The sequence below is a fragment of the Sceloporus occidentalis genome, unplaced genomic scaffold (genome assembly GCF_023333645.1).
Source record: "Sceloporus occidentalis isolate IW3139 unplaced genomic scaffold, rSceOcc1.0.p SCAF_9, whole genome shotgun sequence".
Classification (NCBI taxonomy): Eukaryota; Metazoa; Chordata; class Lepidosauria; order Squamata; family Phrynosomatidae; genus Sceloporus; species Sceloporus occidentalis.
In genome coordinates, this window is record NW_028316989.1 from 13,662,762 (window position 1) to 13,687,383 (window position 24,622).

The 24,622-nt window shown below is 43.1% G+C and overlaps 1 protein-coding gene across 1 annotated transcript in view; it reads left to right on the forward strand.

The window, feature by feature from the left end:
- Window positions 1-24,622, forward strand: part of ABCG4 (ATP binding cassette subfamily G member 4) — a 35,007-nt gene that overhangs the window by 1,329 nt on the left and 9,056 nt on the right. The window contains exons 2-4 of the mRNA XM_089537529.1: window positions 3,349-3,587; window positions 22,527-22,644; window positions 23,840-23,972. Of these exons, the coding sequence (XP_089393655.1) occupies window positions 3,359-3,587; window positions 22,527-22,644; window positions 23,840-23,972 (480 nt within the window). The 5' untranslated portion in view covers window positions 3,349-3,358. The remainder of the gene's footprint in view (window positions 1-3,348; window positions 3,588-22,526; window positions 22,645-23,839; window positions 23,973-24,622) is intronic.

A 24,622-nucleotide genomic window follows, 5' to 3' on the forward strand; every position in this document is an offset into this window, starting at 1 on the left:
GTGAAGATGTTCCATCAGTAAGTTCATTTGCTTGGTTTAACTGGCAACCTCTTCTAGACCCAATGGATACAAAAATATACCTTTTATCAAAATAATTATGTTATTATCATTATTATCTTGCCACGGAACCCCCATAAGTTCGCCTTAGGTTCGCCATAAGTCAGAAACGACTTGAAGGCACAACAACAACAAATTATACAACAAATTGTTTGTTTTATATTGTTATATGCAACATATTTGGTATAATTTGTTGTTGTTTGGATGTGTTTTTGTTGTTGTCCCCACAAAGAAGGGCAGATAGGTGAGATTCCTCTCTATTGTTGTTGTTGTTGTTATTGTAACTCCTCAAAAAACAAACAGGCCAAAATCTCATTTAATCAATCAATTAATTGATTTCTAGCCCACCTTTCTCCCAATATGGGTGCCTAAATCTAAAACAACCCCATCCACTGGCAGGTGCCATATTGGATTTCCATGTTGGGAAGAGACAAGATTGCAGTAAATTGGAGGCAAGTTTCCCAGAAAACTTGCCCACCCTGGTGCCCTCCAGATGTGCCAGGCAAAGGATCCTGGGAGTTGTAGTCCAACACATCTGGAGGATGACAAATTGTTCCCTTTGAGATCAGATTTCAATGAAGTTTTGCATTCTGGTAGCATTTAGGAGCTTACAGGAATAAAAACATTCCCGAGACATAATCAAATGTGATTTTAATTGAGGTGGAAGGGGGACATTTGGAGATAGGCCCCTTCTCTTTCTTTTTCTCTCTCTCCTTCCTTCCTTCCTTCCTTCCTTCCTTCCTTCCTTCCCTCCCTCCCCTGGCACTGCTTCTGTCCTATGAAGAATATTTGGAGGAAGAACCTGAGTGTCTATATGTGGAGGCTCTTGTATTAAATTCAGGGAGCGGATATAATGCAATTTGAGTTCTGGAACAGGGTGGCAGCTGGGGAGGGGAAGGGTGGCGAGAAAGCCTCCTGCCAGGAAATGGGCAGATCTTTAGCTGATTATGCCAAGGTGAGTTGTCAGTTTGTCTGGAGGGATGGCACTGCTTAGATCACTCTGCCAGGAATCTGCAGTGCTCCAAAAATGTAGGTTAGAGCATTTGCAATTGCAAGTGAGCCATGGGACCATGCACTGAGCTCGGGAGAAGAGATGAGGCCTCCCATGGATGATGGGCACCTGCAGAGTAGAAACCTGCTCTGCTTAAATCCTCTAGAAGAAGAACCGTCTTTTCAAAATCACAGGGCTGGATTCAGTCAAATCACAAAGGAAGGCTTGGTTATATTGCGATAACTGCAATGTTATAGCAGTTGGAGGCCATTTAAACTGCCATGGCTTTACTCATTGGTATACTGGGGTTTGTAGTTTGGCAAGGAACTTCTGTGCTAGAAAGGTTTAGTCTATTCCTGTGAACTAGTCTCTCAGTAAACTACAGGTCCCAGGATTGCATGGCAGTTAAAAAGTCGAATCAAAATGGTGTAACTGTATAGAGTGAATATGTCTCTGGACACTGTTGAGGTGGGAAGGAGTGCAGGTCCCACCATCCCCAGCTAGCAGATGGTGATGGGAGTTCTGTAACCCACTACCTTTAGAGGATCCCTCCCTGAGATGGTGGAAGAAGCAGGCCCCGTTTTTGAAGCTGCAGAAAACTGAGAAGAGGGAAACTGATTTGGTGTAGAGCAGTGATGGTCCTCCAGATGTTTTGGACTTCAGCTCCCAGAATTCCTGACAGTTGGCCAAGCTGGCTGGGGCTTCTGGGAGCTGAAGTCCAAAAACACCTGGAAGACCAGAGTTTGGTCTTAGGTCAAGGTTTGCAAAGTTGGCATCATGCATTGTTAATGTTTTGCCTTGGCAATTTAAGATGTGGGGAGGCTAGCTCTACTGAAAGGTTGTGATGTGCAGAATTTGGGGCCATTAAAAGTGTTGATGTGCCACCCAACCCTCCTTTGCATATCTTCTTTGACTACAACAGTAATACAGTACTACCAGTGCCAGCATCTTGGGGTTTTCATCTTAGCCTTTCAGTTCAGCTGCAAGAGTTGTTGTTGTGCATCTATGTGTATTTTTGCAGCTGGCAACATTCAAGTTGCAAAAGCAGCAGCAGCAGCAGTAGTAATATGCCCTCTCCAAATGTCTTCAACTACAACTCCCATTGTCCTGGGGATGATGAGAGCTGCCATCCAACACATCTACTCTGCCCCCAGAATGTGGGGGAATATATGCACAGATATAGATGCAAGAGAGAGGAAGAGCAGAATTGAATAATTATTTTATTAGCATCCCTCAAAGCAATAAAGAAACCTATTGCCATCAGAGTCCGCCCAAGATAGTTTGCTACCTGAAGCTGTATCGGGGACTATAGGAGTCAAGAGTAGCAAAGTTATATTGGTACCTGTGGCAGAAAATCCCACAAACACCTCTCCCTTGTTCTTTTAAAAAGGACAACAGCAATAAATGTAATAATAAGCAAATGCATTGCCTTTTCATTGTACTCAATATCTGCCTAATGGTTGGGCTGGCCTGCATTATATTTGCATCTGCAAATTTAAGTCCAGATTTAAGTTGGGCATCCAAGATGAGTGAGATGTTTCAAAAGGGATCTAAGATGCCAAACTGTATCCCTCCTGTGTCTTTTTTGGGGGTATTAAGAGTAGTTCTGGAGGTCTCATCTGACCCTGGGTTGGCTTTGGCTCACCTCTGCCAATGCCATCCTTAATGCAATTTCTTTCGGAAACAGTATCCACTAGTATCCACTCACTCTTTTTTCCCAGTTGGTGGGAGAGACTCAGGAGGGAAAGCACCATGGGAGGTACCACCATTTCTGTTCTGCTGCTTTCAGACCAAGAGGCAGCAGAGATAACAAGGGGAAAGGCCATGCATTATTAAACAGTGGAGTTGCTGCTGCCGGCTTTCAAGCCCCTAGTGCCAAGGCAGAGGTTGGCATTGCTGTGCAAAAAAGAGCCATGGAGCAAAACTCAGTACTGTATAGCATGGCATTCAAGGGTTTGCATTCTCAAAGCAGAGCTTGAGAAATGTACTTTTGGGGACTATAATGCCCAGAATCCCCACGAATTGAGATATACTGGTGGACCTCTCCTCTGGGCCACACCATGGGATAGTATGAGAAGACCTTTTCAGCAAGACCTTTTCAGCACTGGGTGCCCTTGGGCAAGTCACATATTCTCAGCCTTGGGGGAAGGCAATGGCAAACCTCCTCTGAACAAACCTTGCCAGGAAAACCCCATGATAGATGCACTTTAGGGTCACCATAAGTCGAAACAACTTGAAGGCATACAACAATGAGTTTTGTTGTTGATGGTGAATTTTTTTCTGACCCTCTCTGCTCACAGTCGGGGGACTATGGCTGAGAAGACCCTTGACCCCACTTGCGTCTCCATTGCCTTGGAGGACCCCATCTGCAACTCCGGGGCCCCAGATGCTCCCCTCTTGACCACTCACTTGAAGAAGGTGGAGAACCACATCACAGAGGCCCAGCGGTTCTCCCATCTCCCCAAGCGCTCTGCCGTGGATATCGAATTCATCGACCTGTCCTACTCCGTCCGCGAAGGGTCCTGTTGGCGGAAGAGAGGTAAGGGGTCTTTTTTAAAAATATATTATTTTATTAGATACATTTTACATAATAAAATAAATCACACAATCATAGTCTTTTACTACATGTACATTTCAATCTTCTTTGCTTCTTATAACTAAAAACAGGCTTAACCTTAAACCTTAACAATCACTCTTGAGTCTAACCTATCATCCTTCTCACCAATACATAAAGCTGCATAACACCTACATTTTAGTTTATTTTGACCATCCTTTGAAAGCTTGACTATTAATGTTATTTTCTTAATCTTTCTTCCCTAAACTGATGTTGTTCTCTCCACTTTATCATTGCATGCACTTCAATGCCCATTGAATAGGATTCAGTTTTCTTTCTCATTGACTCCGTATGTTTCATATCTCAAAATCTTTAAGTTGGTGACTCTTCCTATTCTTTTTCTGCTTCTCCTTTGAACTTTTCTAATGGAGCTCAGTCCTTTTCTATAGCATCTGTCATATATCCATTAATACTTCTAGATAGTTTATCCATCCTTTTCATATCTCTTCATTTGATAATCCATCATGATGTTTGATTCATGAGGAAGGACCCATTTGGATGGTGATATTTGTCTGTGCATTTGCAAGCTTAGCTGATTTGCCTCTCCTCCTTGCTTTCATGCTCCATGGTGGAAGACTTGTACACACGTACATATCCATACATGCACACGTTTGCAAATATACATGCATGCATGCAGATGCGCATACCACAGTTAATGAAGTAGGCATGTTCATGGCACCAGAGGGAGAATTAACATTAATAGAGATAAGTATGTTGAAAGATCTTGTAGCACCTTGGAGATTAACTGAAAGAAAGAAGTTGGCAGCAGGAGCTTTCATAGACTTAAGTCTACTAAGTCAGGCCCCATAAATGTGAGGCTGAATATTTGCCAATCCCAAACAATATATCAAATATACATGTGCGCAAACCCGCCTTGAATCCCATTGTGGGAGAAAGGCGGGATACAAATCCTTCAGATAAATAAAATAAATCAATATGACTCATAGGCCACAATTTCCCCATTCCTCCTGTACATGCCCATGGCTGTGCACACATACACAACCATGCATATGTACACATATTTTATATATTCTGTGTGCCTGAACAAGGGAGAATTTGCCCGTGTTCCCTTCTCGCCAGAACGTAATGGAAGGAAAATATTACAGAATGGTGACTAATGTACCCTCTAAGCTGCATTTGCTTTTGAGTCACAAGAACAGGCACATCTCCTTGTTGGCTGGCCAAAACAGATTGCTTGGGCGAATCGCTCTTCCTTCTTCAACGTGAATTTGGTGGCTTTGGTATTTGGACAGAAAATGGGACAGAAAGCCACTGCAACAAAATATTGCAGAATAGAACCTTCCTCTTAACCATTTTGGTCACCCTGATGCTCCATGCCATTCCTTCTTTCGTACAGTTTTCTATACCCCACCTCACCATGTTCAGCCACTGTTTCCTACCCAATGGACACACACATAAGCCTAAATCCAATTGTTGGTCCCTATTATAGAGTCAGACCCATTAAATAAATGGGCACTTGGTAAATCACATAGGGGCAACTGTGTTGGGGACATGGCCCAATTTTTTCCCATTTGCTCCAAGCAGATGCATTCCAAACCATTTTCACTTCTAGCCAAAAATCAGGCTATTCTTTTCTCAGGTTATGGACTACCAAATGAGTGCATTTTTAGTGGTATAGGGCTGGTTTTGATCAATTCCTAGCATGCTTCATCCTTGGCTTGGATTGCTAAGGCTGCTGGGAATTGCAGTGGATCAGTTTCTGGAGGGGCCACATGATTCGTGTTGTAGTACAGGGAGCCGAAGCTGAATGGTGTTTCAAAGTGCTTTGTGTTGATCTAGTGCAAAAACAGAAATCAGGTTGTCCTCCAGGTGCTGTTGGACTGCAACTCCTAGCAGCAATAACCATCAGTGCCAATGGTAGGGAATGCTGGGGGTTGCAATCCAGCAACTTCTGGAGGGCAGCATGATTTCATCTGTGCGATCTAGTGAATTGAGCTCAGTTCCACATAATTCTCAAGTGATTCTCCTTTACTGATCATTGCATTGGATTAAGGCAACCTTAACAGTGCATAAGGTTTTTGGCAATGGAGACTGCAGCACTGTGCACTCTCAGCCTCTTTCTGTCCTGGCAACTTATGGGGTAGCCAGTGTGGTGATGGGTTGGCTTTGGGGCAGAGTATGGAGGGGACATGATAGTGGATGATGGAGCCTAGCAAGCAATGCATGGTTGAGGTTAAGTCAGTTGCTTGGTCCATTTGCCCAAGATTCTGAGCTATGACAAGTCTCCTATATTGTAGGCTGCATCTGCATTGCATAAATAGCCCAGGTTGACACTACTGCTGTGGCCCAATGCTGTAGAATTCTGGAAATTGTAGTTTTGCGAGGTATTTAGATTTTCCTGACAGACAGTTCTCATGCAACAGTTCCCAGAGTTCCATAGCACTGGACCATGGCAGTTAAAAGTGGTGTCAACCTGGATTATTAATGCAGAGCAGATGCCGCCTTGGTCATCGTTTCCTAGATCCTGTTAACTGGAGAAGCCCTGAGGTTCAACCTGGGATTTCCTGAAAAGACAGGTTGATTTAAAGAATGTCAATTTGAGTGGCTTTCAGGCCCAGATGGTATGAGCGACATGACAGGAGATGGATTTACCTATGAAATACTGACTGGCTGAACTTAAGACTTGCACTGAGTTCAGAATATTAGTCTATTGAGCCCAGTACTGTTCTGGAATGGAATTGCAGAGTATTGATTAGCAGGGATGATGGCATCGCCTGCCACTCACTACAAATATCCTTGTCGCCTTTGAGCTTTGTTGCAATCTTGGACTTTAATTTTTTAGGGAAGTTGGTTTCCCAGGGAAGAAAGATATTGTTGATAGTTACCTTCTTTTGCAATGCAAAGCGTTTTCTGGTGGTTTAGTCTTGGATGGCTATGCAGACCAATTAGCTTTCCCCTCCAGAGGGAAATGGAAACAGTTTAGGATTGGTTTATTGACATGGACCAACCCAAGGGTCGGCATTTTCGGATTCTCCTTGTGTCCGGTGGCTGTAAGAAGCATGGATTTTCTCTAATAGCCACAAGTGTAGAAGTTTGTTGTGATGAATGCCTACCCTTCAGAATTTAATCCCCCAGCCCCAATTGTCAGATTTGAAAGGCAACACACACACACACACCAGGATTTCAGGAACAGAGGGATCTTTTCACCGGAGATGCCAAGGATCAAATCCAGGCGATTGATAATTCTACCTCCCAGGTTTCTGCTTCTGAAATAGATGAATGCTGCAGTTACTTTTAGGGGCACTTCAGCTCTCCAAAATCCCCCCAATTATGCAGGCTGGCCTGAGCTATGTAGTCTCAACAGTTGCATCTAGCAATTCTCATTGGAGCGATGAATCCTTTCCACCTTTTTGCTAACTTTAGGAGGTGCAGGACTTATTTAGACAGACTTGGAGAGCAATGGTCAAGCCTGATTTTCTATCCTGAAATGGATTCACCACCCTAAAGTGGATTCACCTACCACTGGCTGCTATGCCTTCCAAGAAAGCAATCTTCCCAAGCTTTAACATCATTTTTGAAAGTCGGAAGTAAAATCCCAGATCTGGGATTGCATCTGAAGGTCTGCCTAGATTTTGATCTTGATTTTGCTCCATCCTTGTGAGGAACCAAGGCCTTGCAGGGTGGCAAACAAAGCCCAAGATAATAAGGAGATAAATTTAGCATCTCTTTCGTGCCCCAGCCTAGGTGTCTTTCTCTCTGAGCTCTCCGGGAACGTTATCCTGCGTAGGTGGCTCTACTGCTCCTTGCATATAAATCAGTGCTGCAGAAAACCGGGGGAGGCTTATGGCATGTGGTAGATGGTGGCCTGCCTTAATAAGCTCCTTTTAATGGGGTGCTGGTTCCTGCCCCCCAAGAAACAGAAGGAGAAATGGGGCCAAGAAGAATGACAGGGAAGTGGAGGGTTTGGAAATGTTAAAGGTTTGGTTTGCACTCCAGATTACTTCTCAAGGAGCTATTTAATACCTCACCTATAGATCAGAATATATTTATTTAAAAGAAAGTACAGTCGCCCTTTAGGAACTTGCGGGGGATCCATTCCAGACCCCCCCATGGTTTCCAAAACCCGTGCCTATTAAAGCCTCATAAGCTTGAATGTGGGGCGCACACCATGGGTGCGCATCCCATTGGGGTTAATGGCAGTTGCCCCTGATTTTCAAGTCCGCAGATTTCAAGTCTGCGGACTTGAAGAGGCAACTGTATTGATGTCCAATGAAAAACTGTATAATCTTTCTACAAAAGAGCAAGCGTATCATTGTTCCATAAATAACAAAACTGTCCAGTTTATCACACTGGGGCTCATTTCGGCATTAAAGAGAGATTAAAGCACATAGAAAGCATCCCACACATAAAGCAGAAATGGTGAGTAATTGCGCAAATGATTATCACACACAATTGCGCAAAGAAAGTGATCTCGGAAATGCATTGTTGCCGAAATCCCGAAGGTAAAAACATGTGTTAATGCTTCTTTGTGACTACTTTAACGGCGGGTTTTGTGCAATGTCATGTGGCATCGTTCTGCATAATTACGTGATTTTTTCAGGATATCTACGGGATAAACGCCTGCTCTCCTTTGTGTAATAATCTCCTGTCTGTATAAACTTGCAATCTTGTTTGTCAGATGTACAGTTACATTATTCATGAAGTTAGGGGAAAGCACTGGTGTTTTGGGGTTTTTGTTTAGTTAAAAAAAAACCTTTGGAAGAACCCTAGTGCAGATCTGAAATATGGTTACACACAGCTCCAACATTAAGAATGGTATGATTTGCAATGACAACCAGCTCCCTAGGGAGCTACAGGTTGAGTCTCCTTGATCTGGAATTCCAAAAACCACTTTTTTCATGGCTGGCCTGTTATAGAGATGCCTTTGTTTTCTGATGCTTTATTTCATTCACAAAATTATTAAAATGAGGCATAAAAATTATCTTTAGGCTATGTGTATATGAAACTTAAATGAATTTTATGCTTAGACTTGGCTTCCATCTCCAAGATATCTCATTAGTGGGATATAGTGAGCCAATGTGGTGTAGTGCTGTGAGTGTTGGACTATGACTCTGGAAACCAGGATTCGAATCTCAGTTCAGCCATGTAAACCCACTGGGTGACCTTGATCAAGTCACACTCTCTCAGCCTCAGACGATGGCAATAGCAAACATGCTCTGAAGAAACATGCCAAGAAAACCTCATGATAGGTTCACCTTAGGGTTGCTTAAGTTGGAAATGACTCGAAGACACACAACGACAATGTATATGCAAATATAGGTGTTAAAAAATAAAATAAAAAATTCAGGATCCAAAACACTTCTGGTGCCAAGCATTTCAGATAAGGAAGACTTAACCTATATATCATGGGAAGCCAGAGTTGTATATACAGGGATGCAAAATGAGGGTGTTTTGCTCCCTCAACAAGGATCCTGCCTTCCCCAATGAAAGTTTCCTTCAGGCCTCAAATGCCTAGCTTTGCAGTAACTTAAAACTACAGCTGAGCATTTAGAAATACCTTTTGAGCATCCAAAGCAAAAGGGCAAGCAAAATGACCCAAGGATTGCGAACACAGCAAAACAAAGAGTTGTGGTGTGAACAGTTTTCTGTCTCTTTTTTTCCCTGAAATGCTACAAATTTGGAGATTAAAGGGGGAAAAATTGCTCCTGCCTAAAAAAAGATATTTCCTAAGACCCATTCAGTCTCAACCACATAGCCCATTATCCATGAACAGCAGATATGTAAGACTGAGGTGATGGGCTACAAATGCAAGAGATTCCCAATGCTACCGGAACGCCATCATTCACTATGGTCTACGTCTTTAGTTTGAGGGTGGATCCAAAGGTTTGTGATCCTCCACTCTTGTGCTGCTTCATTCTTCCCATTGTTTATGGGAAGAAGGAAGGGAAGAGTGGGTGGTTTGGAAGGACCTGAATCTCAGCGTTTGTTTTCTATCCCTGAGCTCCAGGAGATATTACTCTGCTTAAGCTAGACAGATCCAGGTTAATCCCTCTTGCAACCGACTTTGCCAAGCCCTTGAAGACAGCTTTGCTACACGATCCTTGCCTCTAGATTGGAGGTAAGGAAAGTGTGGACTGTGTTCCGCATGTGGCCCCCCTGAGCCCCAGACATAATATCAAATTAATAATAAAAAAGTGGTTCTTGGAGTGATACAGATTGCTAGAGCCGTGGCATAGTGGTCTGAGTGTTAGACAATGGAGATTATCATACACAAATGGGATAGGGACGGGATTGCTCCCCTGTCCTTATCCCATACATGACAGCAGTTGTGCAAAAGCCTTTCATAACGTAGCACTGATCCTGTCATTATCCTGTCGTTGAAGTGGCATTGCATTAACAGGAACTCCTGTTAATGCAAAATGCTGGGCAATGCCACTTCAATAGCAGGTCAATGATGGGACAATAACAGGATCAGCACGACGTCATTTGAAAGGCTTTTGCGCGATCACTATCATTTTCTGGATAGGATAATGTCCAAATAAACACAACGTCATCTGAAAGTCCTTCCCCCAATTGCATGGGAAGGACGGGACAGGAATGGGGCAATGGTGTCTTGTCCCCCGTGTGATAATCTTCTATGGTTTTTTGATTCCCAGCTTAGTCATGAAACTGACAGGACATCATGAAACTTTTTGGAGTGTGATGGAGTCTCCTTCTTTGGAGGCTTTTAAACAGAGGCTGCATGGCCATCTGTCGGGGATGCTTTGATTGTGATTTCCTGCATGGCAGACGGTTGGACTGGATGGCCCTTGAGGTCTCTTCCAACACTATGATTCTATGATTCTATTATTCTTAAATGTTGTTTTTTGTTAGATGTTGCAGTGCATTGGCAAAGTGGCATGCTTGCATGATAGCACTACAGCTCCATTTTTTAAAAAAATTACAAAATCAGAATAGAGAAAATGTGCACTACAGACTATAGAACTGAGTTAGCAAACCAAGTCATGTATTGGAAATGAAACAGTTATTTTGGAAGAGTCCTAAAATGTAGGTCCAAGAAATCATTACAAACAAACCCTCTCCCACAAAAAGAAAGAATGGAATGAATAGAGCTGGAGGTGACAACAATCATCCAAAACCAAGAAGCTATCTTGCAAGAAGCTGTAGTTCATTAGATCAATCTAGATGAGCCTAAATAAAAGTACCAAACATCAGCTAGGTGGCTTTCATCTCTCCTCAACCCCCGGTCAAGATATTTGTGAGAGATTTGACTTCTCCTTAAAGGGAAAGTGAGAGAGCATTGATAGAAACATTTAGGCCCTTTTTCAGAGAGCCTGGTGGGAAAAGCTTGCCTGTGCTTGCATCCATGGCAGTAGGATCCTTCAAGGTGACAAACAAAGGGGTAGAGGGAAGCTGGCTATCTTATAACTAGTGTGGGCAAATGCTTGCGGTTCTAGACTCTGCATTGCATGCGCCCATCCACCCATGGATTTGTTTTACTTTTTAAAAAATTCAAAATGTCCAGTTAAGGTGATCCAAGCGATGGCCACCGATGAAGACTTGGAGGACTGCTGTCGTTCAGTTTGGCCATTGCTGTGTGGGCGGACCAAGGATGTGACTCATATGTCCATCTTTTCTGCCAAGAGACGGGCGTCATTGTAGGAGTCATTGCAAAACAGAGTGTACTTCACAGAAGCTGTCATGTCAACAACACTGTTGTCTCTTAATGGCTGATGTCATATGTCCCAAATTGATGAGATCACACTTTCCGCAGCCTTTTAAAAAATCATATCACAGAATTCTAGAGTGGGAAGGGATCTCGAGGGCCATCCAATCCAACCCCATTCTGCTACACAGGAATACACCATCAAAATACCCTCGACAGATGGCCCTCCAGCCTCTGCTTGAAAGCCTCCAAAGAAAGAGACTCTACCACTCTCCAAGGCAGCGTCTTCCATTGTCAAACAGCTTTTACCATCAGGACATTCTTCCTAATGCTTAGGTGGAATCTCTTCACCTGTAGTTCGAATCCTTTGCTACATGTCCTAGTTTCTGGAGCAGCAGAAAATAAGCTTGCTCCATCCTCAATGTGACAGTCTTTCAAAAGACCATTCCCAAAATTCTTTTCTAACTTGGGTACACTTGTCTCTTGTAGGGTTCAAGGAAAACTGAGTAGACTCTGTACTAAAGAATAGGTTGGCCAGGTTGAGATCATCCCAGGTCCTGAGGTTTCACAGCCAAAACCTGAGACAGACTCTGGTGATGTTGCAAAGGTGGCCCTATTGATGTCATTAAGAGTAATACCTCACAGTTGCACAGAGTCTGCCATTCAAGTAAAAAACCTCCAAGTCTAACAAACATGTTTTCAACACAGGATTTTCACCCTAGGATTCTTCCTTCTGTCCCAAGGACCTGATAAGGCCAGGCTTTGAGACTGCAGCTGAGACTTCGCAACACTACCTAAGAGTCGTGTTTACAAAGCAGTCTTCCCTTGACTTCCCTACTATCAACATTGGGGCCTTCATTGCTCTCCCCCCAATTTACTGGGCCTTCAGAATCCAGGTGTTCTGGTTTAACCGGGAGGACTTTCCAAGTCCAACCCAGTTGGAAGAAGATAGGTTGCAGGAGGTTGCAACAGGTACAATCCTTCAAGCTGCACTTGTGGTAGAGAAGCCATGGCAGGAGTCTTTTAGTGAACTTTATTCTGCTAAGATTTGCTTCTGCAGATAAGACCTACGAGCTAAAGAGACCAACAGGACAAAATATCTGACAGCCCAAGCTGAAGGCATAGAAAGAACCCGTGGGAGTGTTTCCGAATGAACTACAATTTCTATGCTCAGGCCTGCTGGCCTGTTTTATTTATACCTGGATAATTGCGCTGAGCATGAGCACTGACCTGTGTTTCCCATCAGCACAAAAAATGACTTCTTTTTGCACGCCAGTCACATCATGAGCCAAACAATGTGCAAAGGTATTGTGAGCCCCCACAGCCCATGCCCTCCCCGTGAATGATCTGATCTGCTACAACCACCACGGTGTGGTCCAAGGAAGTCAGGATGGGGTGGGATGGTAACAGAGGCATCCCTAGACTTTGATGCTGCAGAGCTCAATGAAGGAGTGGGGTCACTGAATGGCAGCTTCTGGAGAAAGGGAAGAATGCTGGGTGGGGAAAGGTGAGGATGCTAGGTATAGAAAGTTGAGGATACTGGGTGGGGTAAGGTAAGGATGCTGGTTGTGGAAAGATTAGAATGCTGGGTGTGGAAAGGTGAGGATGCTGAGGGCAGAAAGATTAGGATGCAGGGTGAGGATGCTAGGTGCTTCTGGAGCAAGGTGAGATGCTGGTGGCCCTGTTGAGAGTGGGAAGAGGATGCAGGCCATCAGCCGTGCCCTGGCTGTGGCTCAGGAAAAACTGGAAAAATCCTGCAGAGCAAAAAAGGCTGTCCTCTCTGGCGTTCCTGAGCTGAGCTGGATTCATTTGCAGCTGCTGAGCTAGAGGCAGACAGGAGGGTTACTGGCAGTCAATGAACTCGAGTAACCGCAGCACATTTCCTGCTCCGCCGCATCCCTCTGAGTGGCAGGCGAGGGAGCAGAAGCGCTTCTGGTGCAGCAGTGCAGCCGGGGATGAGCTCTCCTACAGTCGCCCACAGAAGAGGACCAACTGCAGAGCTGCCCTCTTGTTGGTCCTTTTGCAAAATCCCCTTCCCCAGCTTCCCAAAAAGCCATGGGTGTTTTGCTCAGGGGCCTCCTAGCTACGCTTTGGAGATGTCAAGGCTCAATGTGAGCAAGGTTTTTTTCACTGGCCTAGTTTGACCCCTCGGATGTCTTCAATAGGGGTCAGTTGTGCCAAGTAACCCAGGGCAGGAGAGAGAGGAGGCTTTTTAACTGAGCATGTGCAAAAGGGCTTTCCTAGCAATCAGTAATTGCAGATTTCTGGGATATGGAGAGAAAATGAGACTTGGGGCACACTTGGACACCAGCACTTATTTGTCTGAGAGTTAGGGGGAGATTGGGTTACCTTGGAAGCAGAGAGAATGAGAGACTTTTGTTACGATCGGTTATTGTTCTGTGCCTTGAAATGAAGTATTTATACGTTTCTTGCTTCTCTTTGACATATACAGAGATTGTCAATAGGCAAGATGGACAGAGGTCACACCTGCAAAGGAGGACAAGGCATTGCAAAATGTAAGACATTCAAGATGAATGCCGGACATGACAAAATCAAAGCTAAAAACATGAATGCAATTAATGCTTCTTAGTGATGCTCCAAATGGAGGACGTTCTGACATTCCTCCTGGACAGAGAGGGTTGAAATGTAGGGCATATCCTGGAAAAGGAGGACGCTTGGTCCTCTTGAAATGGGCCAAAAATGTTTTCCGGGTTCTTGCAAATTTGATGGGGCTATGCACTGACACACTCCGTGATCCTAGTTGGTTAACTTGTAAATATATGGTTTCATTTAGTTGTTCTTCTTCCGGTGTCTTAGCGTAGGTTGTGGTATGGATGGACGTGTCAGGATCTCTATAGAAATCCATATTAGCAAGACAGAGAAAGAGGTTTTTAGAAGGAAGAAGATGGGATCTACCAAAGGGGATAGAGATTAGATTAGGTGGATTACAAAGGCAGCATGCTTCTAATTTATTGGATTGTTCTGGGCAGGGAAATGGGTTGCAGCAAGCTGGCTGGGAAGAGCGTGTCCTAACTTTCCCCCTCTCCATTACATAGAACAATTTATAGTCATAGCTTTTACTTTTGTGTAATAAGGTCCCAATCCATCATGGTTCAGCACCCCCATGGAAAGGCCTTCAGCATTCAGCATGAGATCACCCTCTAACACACATATCCTGTTTCTACATCACTGGTGTCTTCTAATGCCTCATTTCGCACAGGGAGCATGTGTATGTTGGGAAAGGGTTTATATTGCCCCAAGGGAAAACCAGCAATGCAACCACAATAGTTTATAGCAATGGTGCGAAATTTCTAGAAAGATTTGGAGGGGGGGAAAGGCTTTGCAAGAGCTTGACTAATGTCCCTGGAGTTGGATTGGGCAAAGGGGAAGATATCGCATGGAAAGTCCACAGCCCAGTTCATAAGGTAATACCAAAAAACTAAATGAACTGCAATGGAAAGTGCACATGTGAAATTCAAAATATACTAGGAGAAGGAAAACCTCTGCATTCAGTTAAGGAGTAAACAGTTGCTGCAACTGACTGGAATGATTAGGAAGTATATTAGGGCAAGATGGATGTGGTTTGGCTCTTAAACATAAGAGGGTATGCACCTGTGCATTGCCAGTCTCTTCCTTTTATCACTATTGGCCACCCCATATGGTCCATTTATGCCCTCCTTTTGCCATGTTTCAGCCATGTTTGTGGGCTGTGAGAAGGCATGTCATAGCAAGCCAACCGCAAGGCTGCATTCACAAAATATGGACCATGGCACACCAGAGAAGTGCTGCACTGCACTGCAGAAAGTTGATTCCAGAAAAAACGACTTGAGCTGGCTCATGGCAGTGAGCCAAACCACATCCAGGAGGGAAAATGCAATTCTTTCCTTTTCGTCCCTTAGCCCAAATGTTTCTAAACTCAGGCACTTTAACATTGCTGAGTTACTGCTTTTCCAGAATCAGCTGGAAATACCTGGTCTAGATGCAGAGTTTGGTCAAATTAATTTTGGGGATATTATAAATCCTAGAATCCCTTCACTAACTTGCTGTGAGTTTCTGGAATTTGTCATCCAGAAAAGTTAATTTTTTGAAGGGGTTTATCACACTGGGGCTAATTTCGGCATTAAAGAGAGATTAAAGCGCATTTAAGGCATCACGCAAATAAAGCACAAATGGTGAGTAATTGCATAAATGATGATCACATGCATTTGTGCAAATAAAATGATATTGGAAATGCATTGTCACTGAATCCTGAAAGTAAAAAGATGTGTGTTAATGGTTCTTAGTGACTGCTTCTTGTGTGACGTTGTATGAAATGTTTTTGCGTAATTACATGATTTTTGGGGGATAGTCACGGGATAAGCTCCCAATCTCCTTCATGTGATAAACTCCTAAGCTCTGCTCAGAAATGAGTTTCTTTTAGCAAAGGCCCCCATACAATTTTAGTTAGAAGCTTCCTGTTAGTGGTTTCTAAGTCTTTTATGCTATTCTTCTATGCAGAGATAGAATAAGCGATTCATTGTGGACCAATTGCCATAGGATTACTCAAACCCTATCCTCACTTTCAGGGAGAAAAGCCTTAATCACTGGTTTCCTCTCATTTCTCATTCTTTTATTGTGAAACTTTACTTTATTTTTCAATTTAATTTTGCAATCAAAAGTGGGTTGGGGATCAAGGCCATTTGTACTTGCAATCTCTCCTTCCCTGACTCCTGGGAATAGGAGCTGAGTAATTAAATGGCAATGAATGAGTAATTAATGAATCTCAAATCCCCAAATGAACAGAAGCAAGAAAGGGGAGGAGGACGTTAGTTGAGATTGGAAACTACAACTCCCAGAATCGCCTGCCCGCTAGTCTTGTTTTTATAGCCATTTAGATAAACTAAGGCTGCATCCGCACTGCAGCATTAATGCAGTCTGACACTGCTTTAACTGCCATGGCTCAGTGCTGCGGAGATCTGAGATAGGTGACACTTTTGCTTTCTGATGGTTCAGTGTACGCAAACTTTGTGTCATGCACAAATTACTTTAAAATATTGTGTATAAAGTCACCTTCCAGCTCTGTGCACCAGGTGTATATGAAACATAAATGGGTTTCGTGGTCAGACTTGGACTCCGTCTCCAAGATTTCTCAGGAGTCAATATTCAGAAATGCAGCCTGCTGGGCTTGCAACCTTCTTTTGCAAAGAGAGGGGATCTGCAGCTGTTTAATCATATGCCTTCCATCTTCCTTTAGAGACAAAAAGAACGGGCTAATCGGACATTTGAGTCTCTACTAATGTTAGGTGAGATTAGCGACAGACTAATGATGTCCCTGGATGGATGCTAAGGAGGTTACTGTCGGACACTGACCTAGTCAATGCCAGCAAGAGTGCTACCTCAGTGGCTGAGCACCAAAGCCTAACTAAATACCCTAAACCACCAGATCCTGTCTGATCTTGGAACCGAAGCAGGGTTAGCCCTGGATAGTACTTGGATAGGAGGCTGTCAATGGATACTTGGTGCTGTACAGTATATTTCAGGAGAATCACTGGGCCTTTCCAATCAGCTGACAATATTTTAAATTGGACGGTGCCAAAATACTGCAGACCTTTTCTCTCAGCCAGATGCAACCTTTTCTTTCCACCGAACTGCTCCAAGCCTTGTAATGATATGGAAGTTGAGTCGATGGAGCATTTTTCCCCCTGTAGTTTTTTAACAATTAGGTGCGCCGGATTAACCCACTACTGAGAAAAGTTGTTGGATGTTCTGCCCAATTTCAGATCAAGTTCCTGGTGGAGGATTAAGTCCCCAAATGTAACATTGGCTGTTGCTAAAATTTATTTCAGAGGTAAAGAGGATTAGAGCTCTCTATGCAGCAGCATCGCCCCAAATCCACCAAGCAGCGATACCTTTATAGGGCCAACCAAAATGCACGTTATAAATGTTGCAAGCTTTCCAAGCCCCACTGGCTTCTTCATCAGGCAAATGTGTTAAAAACCACATAGGTTTCTGCCTTGGAAAGTGCATATGTATCTGCTTGAGTGTTTTCCTCATCTGTTAGTCTTGGTGCTTTTATCTGAATGTTATAATCTGCGGCTAAAGTTGATGCTGAATATATTGGCCTTAATGATATCTGCAGGGCTTGCTTTTCCGCAACATCACAAGCTGTGTGGTTTTGGCCCTGAAATTTCAGCGACTGGGATATTCTTGACCTTGCAACCCAAATACCTGTGTATCTGTGCATCCAGGTCGCTTGTCGATTTATGGCGACCCCCTGAATTTTGTAGGGCTTTCTTAGGAAAGGAAGACTCAGACTTTTTTTTCCTCTGAAATATGGTTTCCAGCCCCTGAGATTCCTGATAGGCCCACAGAATTTGGAGGAAGAGAAGGGAGAGACATTTGGGAGAATCTAGGCATTTTGAGACAATATTGTCGGCTTCAATGTATGCACTGGAGCTTCTTCCCTTGTACAGACTGGGCTGATGAACCTCTTCTCCTGAAAACCAAGGGAGGAAAGATTTGTAATGTTCGGCGGCCCTCTAGCGGCGATGTTCAAGGATGGCTTCCCCAAATCCTCCAACATTTTGCAGATGAAAACTAGGATGCATGTGGCCAAGCAACATCAGAGTATGGTCAATATTTATTGATCAAAGAATCATAGAATCATAGCGTTGGAAGAGACCGCACGGGCCATCCAATCCAACCCCCTGCCATGCAGGAAATCCAAATCAAAGCATTCCCGACAGATGGCCATCTAGCCTCTGCTTGAAGACCTCTAAAGAAGGAGACTCCACTACACTCCGAGGGAGTTTGTTCCACTGTCGAACAGCCCTTACTGTCAGGAAGTTCCTCCTAATGTTGAGGCGAAATCTCTTTTCCTGCAGCTTGCATCCATTGTTCCGGGTCCTGTTCTCTGGAGCAGCAGAAAACAAGCTTGCTCCCTCCTGAATATGACATCCCTTCATATATTTAAACAGGGCTATCATATCACCTCTTAACCTTCTTTTCTCCAGGCTAAACATACCCAGCTCCCTAAGGCGTTCCGCATAGGGCATGGTTTCCAGACCTTTCACCATTTTAGTCGCCCTCCTTTGGACACGCTCCAGTTTCTCAATGTCCTTTTTGAATTGTAGTGCCCAGAACTGGACACAATATTTCAGGTGGGGCCTGACCAGAGCAGAATACAGTGGCACTATTACTTCTCTTGATCTAGACACTATACTTTTATTGATGTATTGATACAGTCAGCCCTCCATATCGACATATATATTTTTTATCCTTGGATTCAAGCATCCACAGCTTGAAAATATTTTTAAAATATACAAATTCCAAAAAAGCAAAACTTGATTTTGCCATTTTATATAAGGGACATCATTTTACTATGTCTCTCTCTCTCTCTATATATATATATATAATGGGACTTGAGCATCCATGGATTTTGGTATCCACAGAGAGTCCTGGAGCCAAGCCCTAGTGATACCAAGGGTCCACTGTATTGATATAAATACTGAGTTATTATTTATTGGCCAAAGTTATTAATGATGATGAACCAATAAATCCTTTGTCATCCCTTTTTTCAGCAGCTTTTAAAATGTTCCAGTTTCTCTCTCCTCCTTGTACTTGTTCTCCTTTGTCCTCAGTTTATTTCAATTACTCCAATGCACTCAATTCAACAGGGATGAGAAGGAAAAAGGAAGCAGAATATGGCCTCCCCAGCAGGATTGGGCAAAAGCAATCTGCTGCAGCCTCTCCTAGCTTGTGTGTTCTTCCTCATTCATAACGTTTGCCATCTTGGCCATACTCTGATGTTGCTTGACTAGACGTATCCACATTTTCACCAGTGAAATGTTGGAGGGTATGCAAGAAGACCCAACAAGGCTGCTGCTATCCTTATTCCATCCACATAGTAGCAGCTTCAGGTGGGTGTTTTCCATTGATAAAAAGGAAAAAAAATGGTGGAATGAAGGGTTAAACTCTTTCTTCCGAAGCAACCTTTCCCCAGTCTTCTAAGCACCTCAAGGGGCTGCCGATTAGACAAAGAGAAAACACAGGAGATATTATTAAGCAGATACTTTGCATGTCTCTTAGGCTTTTTTGGATTTATTAAATTCAGATATGCTTTCATTTAGTGGTGCATTGCTCACTCTTCCTCTCTTTTTTAAACAGCTCCAGCTCCCATAAGTAGAAGGTAGTGGTAGCAGGTAGCTGCTGTGATCATGGGTCAAGGAGAATGCTATGGATTTTAATCCAGATTTTGAAGCAGCTATCCGAGATGTTTGGCATCCTGAAATGCCAAAGTCAGAATCCTCCAGGCTATCGTATTAATTTTTCCAGACTTTCAGTACTGAGTCTGGTAGTCTCCTATGTCGATGGTGCAGTGAATCCCCTCTGAGATTAATCTGAATTTTCAAGGCATTATCCAAGGCGCTGAACCCATTGCCGAAACGACACCCACACCTTGGGCAAACATAGTCCAAAATGTAATGTTTCCAAGCGCTGGGCCCAGTAATATTCCATATCAGTGGGGTAGTAAATCTACTCTGAACTTTTCATTTACAATTCAGACAAAAACCTGGTGTGGATTCATTGCCCCACTTGATACAGAAGCCACCAGTCACCACTGACTAGATCCTAACTGGACCTGCAGTACTTTAGGGAGCGTTCTGCTGAAACCCAAAAGCTTACATCAGTTCTTTTTGGAAGTTGCTGAGTTCCCGGGAAGAAAGCCGAGGCCGTTGTTCCCCATGCTGGCTCCAAACACACTGCAGGGTCTGGCGAGTTTCCAAGGGAAGAGCATGTCTTTCCTACCAGGGGCAACAGCAACATCAAATCAGACAACAAAGAGAAGCAGAGGACGAGGAATAGATAAGATGGATAGCATATCTGGAGAGCAGAGAGAGCAAACAGCCTAATGGAAGCGGAGATGACTCATAGATTTGCAGAGATAGAAGGCGTACTCAAGGGCCATCTAGTCTGACCCCAGCTGGGATCTGTAGCTAAGTTATCCTTGAGAAGTGGCCATCGAACCCATGTATAAAAACCTCCAACAAAGGAGAATCCACCACTTTCTGAGATAATCTATTCCACACAATCCAACAGCTCTTCCCCTTAAGAAGTTCTTCCTAAAGCTGAACCAAAATCTCTTGCAATTTGAATCTCTTGTTTTGGGTCTTACTCTCCAGAGCCACAGCAAACAAAGTCAATCTGTCTTCTAAATGACAGTTCATCAGATGTTTGAAAATGCCTATCGCTGTTTGCTAGACAATGAGGAAATAAGAATAGTAAAAGAGTTCTCATATCTGGGATCCAGCATTGATAGAAATGGGGGCTGCAGTCAGGAAATCAGAAGAAGATTAAGATTAAGGATTTTGATTTGAGTATTGTATTAGGTATATGTAATGTTAGACCTATTACATATACATAATACAACGCTCAAATCAAAACTCCATTGAAACAAATATAATTGCTAGTTGTCCCCAATTTTCTTTCCACTTATGACTTTTGACGGCTGGTGGCTGCTGGATAGTGTACCCTGTCCTCCCCTGAAGTTAAAGATGGATGATCATGGCACTATTGAAAGAAACAATTTGTCATCAGAGAAGAATCGAGGGAGGAGGAGGAACAGAAGTCTGAGTTTCACAACTGAGAAAGAGTTGTGTGGGGTAGGAGGGAGGCAGAAATGCCTTTTAACCCACACCCTTCCTATCTGAACCCATGGAAGGACTGTAGCAAGGACTGAAATACTTGCTCAATCCTTGCACTTTGTGGCAAGCGGCTCAACAGAAGATGGAAGATGGAGAGGCAATATCCCATTATCCTTTTGCCAAAGAGGAGATGGGGCAAGATGCTAAATCTATTGAGAAAGCAAGAGGAAGGGAAGGGAAAGATCTTGGGTGCTGAGCGGTCATGAGTTTGCAAAACTCTCCAGTGCAAGCTCTAGAGATTCCTAACCATCTCAAAGGAACTATCTTTCTATGTTGCTAATGGAGTTTAAATTTTATTTCCTGGACTTTATGACTCTTTTGTCTCCCAGAGCCCCCGATTCTGAAATCCGAAATACTTCAAATACCAAACTGCTGAGATAGTGACACCTTTGCTTCCAAAAGGTTCGGTGTACACAAACTTTGTTTCATGCACAAAATTATTAACAATATTGTATAAGACTACCTTCAGGGTATGTGTATACATAAAGTGTACTTGAAACATAAATGCATTTAGTGTTTAGGTTTGGGTCTCCAAGATATCTCATTGTATACATATATGCAAATAGAGATATTCCAAAATAAAACAAAAGAAAATAAATAAATCAGAAATCCAAAAGACTTTTGGTCCTAAGCATTTTGTATGAGAGATACTCATCTGTACTTTCTTTTTGTATTCTTCTCTATAAATTTATCCAACCATTCTTGCTGTTTGTATATTATTTTCAGATGGAAGGGCGGTCTGACTATAATACCTGTCACCTCTTTGACCTCCAGGGTTGATTTGGCATATCATTTCCATACATACCCTCCAACTGTCCCAGTTTGTCAAGGACAGATTAATCCTCTGCCATCCTACTTTTTCCGCTGCTTGTAAGAAGTCCCAGTTTCTCTCTCCTCCTCTTTTCTGCTTTGTCCTCAACTTACTTCCATTGGTGCAAACAGTTCAAAGTGCAAAAAGCGTTTGCACTCCATTAAGGAGAGGAGAGAGCAGAAGCCTGTCCTTCCCAGAAGGTTTTTAGGCAAAAGCAAACTGCTGCAGCCTTTCTCGGCTCTTCGGCTCTTCCTCAGTGATTTTTGCCATCTTGTCACACTCGAATGTTTTCATCTGCCTCATCTATGAAATATTGGAGAGTATGGAACTGTTCATAAGTAAAATACTATGTTTTATATTAGAATTCAGTGTGCCTAATGATGGAGATTTTAAGTTGTTTGGCTTGCACAGTCCTGCATTCTGAGCCTTCATCGAACTGTTTCGGATGTGTCCGCAATTCAGACTGCCTTTTGTATAAGAGACATCTTTTCTTTGGCTTTGAAAGAGGTGTTCTAGTGCTTTTATCATTTTATTTTTGATGCTGGTTGCACTTTGTGTTTATTATGTTCTTTACCCCTTATTTAACTTCTGGCGTTTTGTTGTCATCCTCTTGTGGTTTTGTATTTTATGTTTTTCATTTATCCGTACACCTCCCAGAGGCCTTTGCTTATTGGGCAGCCTAAAAATATAGCAAATGCAAAAATACAATGTCATCCTTGCTTCCTCTTTTGCGTTTCTCCTAGGATACAAGACGCTGCTAAAATGTCTGTCTGGGAAGTTTTGTCGTCGGGAGCTTATTGGGATTATGGGCCCTTCTGGAGCTGGGAAATCGACCCTAATGAACATCCTGGCTGGTTACCGGTGAGGCCAAAAACCCTGGCGATACTTAGATTAATTTATATTATTATTATTATTATTATTATTTTCTTATATCCCACCTTTCTCCCAATATAGGGACTCAAGGCGGAGATATATATGCTATATATAATTGACTATAAGTCGACCTCATGTATAAGTTGAAGGCAAGTTTGGGGGCCAAAAATATGGATTTTGATATGCCCCTTATATAAGTCGAGGGTAAAACTTAGGGGCATATAATAAAGGATCTAAAGGATGAAGTAAAGGAAAATTATGCCAAAAAACTTACAGATCTCCAGCAGGCATAACTAACTGTTTATGCTCACCCTAAAGGCTGGATGAATGAGAGAGTATAGGGTTGTCAGTGCTTCCAGGTACAGTACTTACATTGACCCATGGAGAAGTCGATTCAGGATTTTGGGTTCAATTTTTTGACTGGAATTTCTAGACCTATACATAAGGTCATAGATAGATGATCATAGATTATACAAATGATCTGTTTTCATATTGCAATAGTTTAATTCCATCTCAGTTATCACTTGTAAGTTTTTAATATGTACTGTGCTTTTAGACTGTAAGACACTTTGGGTCCCAATTTTGAATGGAAAGCGGGATACAAATTAATAAACTAATAACAGCAACAACAATATTAGTATATACAATATTTCTCATAGGTATTTTCAGTTGCATGTTGTATAGTTGATGAGCACAGCATTTTCCAGTGCAACAAGAAGAAAGCAGTGGCCACAGTGCTGCGTGTCATCATTATATCCAATTCAGATTACTGTAACACACTCTGGAGACCAGGGTTTGATTTCCGTGCTCAGCCATAAAACCCACTGGGCAACCTTGGGCAAGTCACACTTTCTCAGCCTCAGGAGACGGCAGTGACAAACTTCCTCTGAACAAAGAAAAACCCATGATAGGTTTGCCTTAGGGTCACCATAAATTGGACTTGAAGGCACACTACAACACACTCTGTGTGAGGCTTCCCTTGCAAAGTGGTCTGGAACTGCAGCAGGTCCAGAATGTAGTGGCCAGAATGCTGACTGAGGTTGGTACCACACTGCAGGATTAATGCAGTTTCACACTGCTTTAACTTCATGGAATCCTGGAATTTATAGTTTGTTGTGACACCAGAGCTCTCTGACAGAGAAAGACAGCTATCTCACCAAACCAAATTTCTCCTTCCTTTCAGGGAGACAGGGATGAAGGGCCAGATTCTTGTGAACGGACGGCAGAGAGAGCTGCGCACTTTCCGAAAGATGTCTTGCTACATAATGCAAGATGACATGCTGTTGCCCCATCTCACCGTCCGCGAGGCTATGATGGTGAGGGGGAATGGGGTTTGCAGATGTTGGCGTTCCCTTGTGTCAGGCAGGGGCAGCTGATGGATTCATGTCAATGGGCTGGTGAATCCACCCTCTCCAGAAATCAAATTGTGTTGCTCCCCAAATACCCTCTAGGGGATACGTGGGACATTTTCACCATGTTTTGGGGGCATTGTAGGCTTAGGAGATGGGCCCAAAATCCAAAATGTGGCGGAAATGCTCTCCTCTCCCTAGAGAGTATTTAGAAACAAACAAACAAAAAAAAATCTTGAAAACATTTTGTTGATCCCCAGGGGTCTTCAAACATGCTGGCAATATAGCCGCCCCCCTCCAGAGTGCACAAAAATGCCCCTTGGTGGGCTGCACATGATCCATGGGTTGCAGTTTGCCCACCTCTGTTGTAAAGGATCATCGGCATGGAACGGCTTAACTTCTTTTTGGAAGTATTTGGAATTTTCTGTCTGGAACTATCTCCATAATAATGGAACTGCAAAGGACAGAAAATAAAGCTTGGAAAAGTTAGTGGGGTTTTTTTTTTGGGAGGGGGCGGGGATACAGCTCACAGAAACTTCTAGTGGACCAAACTTTTTAACACTGGGATGGAAAGCATGCATGGCTTCTGGGGTGTATTTGGAGGTGTATCCTTGAGA